At 38.4% G+C, this 6,380-nt stretch overlaps 1 protein-coding gene across 2 annotated transcripts in view; it reads left to right on the top strand.

Annotated features, from left to right (window-relative positions):
• The first annotated feature begins 1,074 nt into the window (after positions 1-1,074).
• The window catches only part of kcnn4 (potassium intermediate/small conductance calcium-activated channel, subfamily N, member 4), a 49,289-nt gene continuing 43,983 nt past the window's right edge, over positions 1,075-6,380 (top strand). Inside the window, exon 1 of one of the 2 annotated variants that reach the window (XM_046846661.1) lies at positions 1,075-2,047. In XM_046846661.1, the coding sequence (XP_046702617.1) occupies positions 1,778-2,047 (270 nt within the window). In that variant the 5' untranslated portion in view covers positions 1,075-1,777. The remainder of the gene's footprint in view (positions 2,048-6,380) is intronic. The other variant, XM_046846660.1, reaches the window with a different exon arrangement.

Here is a 6,380-nt window from a genome sequence, read left to right on the forward strand (position 1 = left end):
GAACCAGCCTCAAAAGGGAACCCATCCTCATCTGGGTGACATGGAATGTCCATTCATTATAATTCCATCCTTGAAACTTCAACTGATTCTTAAATTGAGACTCAACTGTAAACCTGTTCATAATGATTGCAGTCCTAAGCCATTGTAGAAAGAATGCTGTGTGGGTGCAGTCAATAAACTTCTTATCTTCTCTAAGTGACTGACTTCCTTTTTGATGTACTTTTTGATGGACGTGAATCATAAGAATCATACAGGAATCGTTCTCTTCAATTGAAGACCACTTTGTGCAGCTAAGGAGGGTTCCAAATAAACAACCTAAAGATCTGTGAAATTACTGAAAAACTCAAAAACTATGAGAATAGACCTGGATTTTAAAAAATAGAAACAGTCTGCTACAATGGCTCAGGACTCCAATTTGCCTGATGTTCTGCATTTAAGCGCTAACAATCAACTAACAATGATAGAATTGGACATCCAATGCCACCCAGATGAGGATGAGTTCCATTTTTAGTCTGATTTCTGTCAAGATTTCAACCAATCCTTGCCACTGTCACCACTGATTCAATCATTAGGGATAAACCTATATGCACATAAACATATAAACATATCCTATAACCTATTTATATTTGTAAAGCTGATTGGGGACAATGTCCATTGTTTAAACGTATTTGCTATACAAATAAACCTGAATTGAACTTGATTGAATAAGTTGTCAGAACAGGTATCACTTGTAGACACTGTACTCTTACATTTGTACATGTTCCACTGGCTGAAGGCTACTGAATTTGGTGCCAACCTGCTACTTAACTGCTCTTCCACTAGAGGCTGCTCTTTATACAAACCATCATTTACCAGTTTATCAAGTTCTTTTTAATCATCCACCAAAACACCTGATGGATCTGCTTTACACCTATGAGGACTAGATATTTTATTAATATATTATGATGATAAGTGCTGACACTGCAATGTCCATGAAGAATGAATGCATCCATTACTGAACAGTACACCTTCAACAATGACGGAACTATAATAAATAGACATTTGGTGCCACCCAGATGTAGATGGTTTTCCCTCATTAGTCTGGTTCCTGTCAAGCTCTCTTCCTCATTCCATCTCAGGGAGTTTTTCTTTGCGACGTTCATTAGGTACATCCCAATTTGAGCTCTTTTCTCTGTAAAGTCACTTTGGGACAATATATTGTTAACACAATATATTGTTTATAGGCTCCTGACTTGGTCCTCACCAAGATAATACACTTAATCTGTGGGCTAATACGACTTTAAAGGCTTGATGGGCACCCAAAAGTATGTTTTTGTACCTTAAATAGGGTTTCATGTCATAAGATTTGTTAAAATCATGTCGATCGACGGCGTTTTCCAGTTTCATCTTCTTTTGATTTCAGAAGCAGACGTACAGCAAATCCCAAATGGCATTTAAGGAGCCCTAGATGGGACAAAACACGAACCCTTACATAGGGCTCCTCTGTGTCCAATAGAAAGGCGCTAGAAGTCCAGCCAATGGTAGAGTGGAGTGCGCAAGGGGAACTCAAGTGGGCGCGAGTTTTGCACTAGAGTTGTCGTGCGTCCCGGGGAACGCGGTTGCGTGCCACCCCGCGGTGGAGTCGCGTGCGTCCGAAGCGTGGCATGACTCCTCGAGTTGGGCACGCGTGTGCGCTCAGATGGGTGAAAGAAGGACGTGTCGGTGGTGACTGAGAGGACTGGAGGGAGTGTGCGTGCGTGTGCCTTTTGTGTTTGTTAGTTCGTTCGAGCAGCCGGTTATGGAAATGAGCGTGCGCAACTCGCATCTGGACAGCAAAGCGGACGGGCTCGGGGACCGCAACGGCGACACGATGGACATCACGGTGTCGCTCTCGCACCCTGGCAAGCGAATGAGCCCGATCGAGGGCGGCAGTCTGTACCGCCTCAGAGACCGAAAGTTCCTGCTGGAGGACAAGCGGCGGCTTTGCGCGTGCGCCCTCGGTGCCGCTCTCCTGGGAATTCTGCTCATGATCCTGCACGCCGAGCTCTGTCCCGCCGTTTACATGCCGGTGAGTGAGCGTGAAGTGGGGGTCCACCATGAGATGCAGGAGTGTGGGGGGCTCATAGAGGGGTTGGGGTTTTGGGAGTGGGGGTGTCTTCTCTATTTACAGTCTCAGCAGAACACAAACCAGGTGGAAAGACGTTTGCGAAACTCCAGATATATTTTCTCAGCAATATGGAACTGATTTAGATCAGAGATAACTATAAAAGGATAAAAAAAACTTCACAAGTGGGGAAATGATGGTTTGTATAATCTCAAGTGGAAGAACATTGAAGAAGCAGGTTGGCACCAAACTGATAATGTGCCAATGTAACAGTACACATTTAATCCAGTTCAGGGTTATTTATATAGCGCTTTTAACAATGGATATTGTCCCAAGTTTAGTGCCTTTAAGATGATTAATTATATTATGTATCCCTAATGAGTGAGCCAGTTGCCAAGGGGGGAACCTAAACAGGTACCAAAATCAAAAGAAAACCCATCCTCATTTGGGTGCCACTGAATATCGATTTGTTATAGTTCCATCATTGTCGAGGTGTACTGTTCAGTGATCGGCGCATACATGCAGAACTGCTCATGCAAAATGAACTCCTAAGCCATTGTAGCAGACTGTTCAGATTAAATACAGTCCAAATCCATTCTTATAGTTCTTCAGTTGCCCAATAATCATCACGGATCTGCATTAATTAGCATTAGACTTCTAACTTAAAATGGCAACACCAAAACCACTTGTGGGGACAGTCTATAAGGACAGACCTGGATTGTGGTAATCAATAGAAAGAGTCTACTACTGCAGGGACAAAAGGCTGTTCAACAAACATTTATATTTATAAACTTATCATTTACTATTCCATACTTTTGAATTTATGCTGAAATACCAGCAATTCTTTTAAAGTTTTGTTGTTTGACAGGTGTAAATAGGTCACTGTTCTTTTGATTTATGGCGGTCAAAAAACCGCAACCATGCAGCAACTTGCTCTAGAAAATCATCAATCTACAGCGAAGCGTAAGTGCTGGCACTGTGTCGATGATGTGCCGAACAATTTCTACATTAAGATTACGAGTATAAAGACTGTTACAGTTAAAAGAAGTTAAACTGGGTTAGGGGATTAGAGGTAAAGGGAGGATTATGAAGTAGATAAAATCCATACATTACAAATTACAAGTGAAATACTTGCCTACTTGAATGCTTGGGGTAAAGCTATTTCATTTGACCAATTCCTTTAATTCAATCTTTTAAGGTCTTAATATCATTTGTGTATCAATTATTTTTATCTCAATGTGCTGGAAATTTTGCTGAACATCGATATGTTTAAAACTGCTGAAAACAAGGTGCATGCTGGATAACAACGTTGTCAATTTTCCAGTTTCAATAGCTTGGATAATCTTATTATTTACTAAAATCGTTTGCTGCAAAATTTATATTTGATAAACTATTGATAAATGATAAATGTCAGATTTCCAATGAAATCTAAAGCCATGGATTTTCTCCGCATCTGATTCAGGATGGGGCTGAAGAGATTCTGTCCTAACTACAGTATACAGAATTTTCTAGAAACCACAAAGATGACCAATGCCAGTGTAAGGATTGCATATAAGAGTTCAGGATTCAAATGTAAAAAAAAAAATAAGGCAAAACCCTACTTTGCTATGATGAGCAATTACTTTCTCAGACAGGCTTAGGTCCAATAAGACCATAGCAGAATCCAAAGCGATTCGACAGTCTTAAACATGTAAAGTACTCTGCTGTCTATAGTGGCAAGCACCGAGCAGGAACTGACTCAGGAAACCAGATATCTGTGTGCTACCGAATGTGTGTAAACTTCATCCTTGAGTTCACCTGATGAGGAATCAATAAAGAGTCACATTAATAATTGCAATACATTACAAATTGTAAATATGAATGAAAAATGAATGTAATTGCAATAATTTCTATTTTTTGAAATGATTCTATCGTGTACATGAGGTCTGATATTCTGTATTTTTAGTATGAACTGGTATTAACTGGGACAACAAAACAAAAAACAACCAACCAACTAGAAAATTGTGTAATAAATCGTTCGATGTTATGATTACAAAACCAAATAAAAAATAATTGCAAAAATCCTATATTGCAAGTCCTTGCACTAAATTGTTTATCTCCAGCAAGAGGGTTTTTTGCAAAGTATTTGGGGAAATGACATGCAAAGAAGTCACTGTTGCATATGTGTATTTCGAGAAAACAGCGCGTTCAATTATGCTGTCTTAGCCTTTCCTACATATATAATGTATTATGTATACTCTTATGTATGTGTAGATAAAATATACAATTTGCATCTATATAATTACAATATACCTATATATATTAATTTATCTACACTTATGCGTGTGTCCTTAATGTATTAAATTGATTGAACCTGAAGTGACACTGAACAAAACTCAGGCTCAGAGGTGCGAACAGAATGTTGCAAGCTTTCCCCATGCAATTATAAGAACTACACTTGTGTTTTTGCACATCTTTTAGACAGCTGCTATTGCTTTTTTGCACAAAACATTTTGTTCAATTACCAGGTTCACTCCTGTACTCAGCTCTCTTTTACACACCGCACTGTGTAACATACAGCAGGTTTACTGGTGATGCTATTTTGTGTTTTGTGTATTTGTCTTGTGTTGTCTTTGCACTGTCATGTCTTGCACTGTTTGCACCAGGTTGCACACGATGCACTTTATGTGGTGAGGACACTTATTAGTCCTCAGCTCAGTGTTTTTTGTTATGTAGCTTTATGTTGTTTTGTGTAGCACCAGGGTTCTGGAGGAACTTTGTCTCATTTCACTGTGTACTGCGTCAGCTATATATGGTTACAATGACAATAAAAGCTTCTTGACTTCTTGAGGATAAAAAAAATTTACAAGTGGGGAAATGATGGTTTGTATAATCTCAAGTGGAAGAACATTGAAGAAGCAGGTTGGCACCAAACTGATAATGTGCCAATGTAACAGTACACATTTAATCCAGTTCAGGGTTATTTATATAGCGCTTTTAACAATGGATATTGTCCCAAGTTTAGTGCCTTTAAGATGATTAATTATATTATGTATCCCTAATGAGTGAGCCAGTTGCCAAGGGGGGAACCTAAACAGGTACCAAAATCAAAAGAAAACCCATCCTCATTTGGGTGCCACTGAATATCGATTTGTTATAGTTCCATCATTGTCGAGGTGTACTGTTCAGTGATCGGCGCATAAATGCAGAACTGCTCATGCGAAATGAACTCCTAAACCATTGTAGCAGACTGTTCAGATTAAATACAGTCCAAATCCATTCTTATAGTTCTTCAGTTGCCCAATAATCATCACGGATCTGCATTAATTAGCATTAGACTTCTAACTTAAAATGGCAACACCAAAACCACTTGTGGGGACAGTCTATAAGGACAGACCTGGATTGTGGTAATCAATAGAAAGAGTCTACTACTGCAGGGACAAAAGGCTGTTCAACAAACATTTATATTTATAAACTTATCATTTACTATTCCATACTTTTGAATTTATGCTGAAATACCAGCAATTCTTTTAAAGTTTTGTTGTTTGACAGGTGTAAATAGGTCACTGTTCTTTTGATTTATGGCGGTCAAAAAACTGCAACCATGCAGCAACTTGCTCTAGAAAATCATCAATCTACAGCGAAGCGTAAGTGCTGGCACTGTGTCGATGATGTGCGAACAATTTCTACATTAAGATTACAGTATAAAGACTGTTACAGTAAAAGAAGTTAAACTGGGTTAGGGATTAGAGGTAAAGGAGGATTATGAAGTAGATAAAATCCATACATTACAAATTACAAGTGAAATACTTGCCTACTTGAATGCTTGGGGTAAAGCTATTTCATTTGACCAATTCCTTTAATTCAATCTTTTAAGGTCTTTATATCATTTGTGTATCAATTATTTTTATCTCAATGTGCTGGAAATTTTGCTGAACATCGATATGTTTAAAACTGCTGAAAACAAGGTGCATGCTGGATAACAACTTTGTCAATTTTCCAGTTTCAATAGCTTGGATAATCTTATTATTTACTAAAATAGTTTGCTTCAAAATTTATATTTGATAAACTATTGATAAATGATAAATGTCAGATTTCCAATGAAATCTAAAGCCATGGATTTTCTCTGCATCTGATTCAGGATGGGGCTGAAGAGATTCTGTCCTAACTACAGTATACAGAATTTTCTAGAAACCACAAAGATGACCAATGCCAGTGTAAGGATTGCATATAAGAGTTCAGGATTCAAATGTAAAAAAAAAAATAAGGCAAAACCCTACTTTGCTATGATGAGCAATTACTTTCTCAGACAGGCTTA

Source organism: Silurus meridionalis, chromosome 4 (assembly GCF_014805685.1).
Source record: "Silurus meridionalis isolate SWU-2019-XX chromosome 4, ASM1480568v1, whole genome shotgun sequence".
Lineage (NCBI taxonomy): Eukaryota > Metazoa > Chordata > Actinopteri > Siluriformes > Siluridae > Silurus > Silurus meridionalis.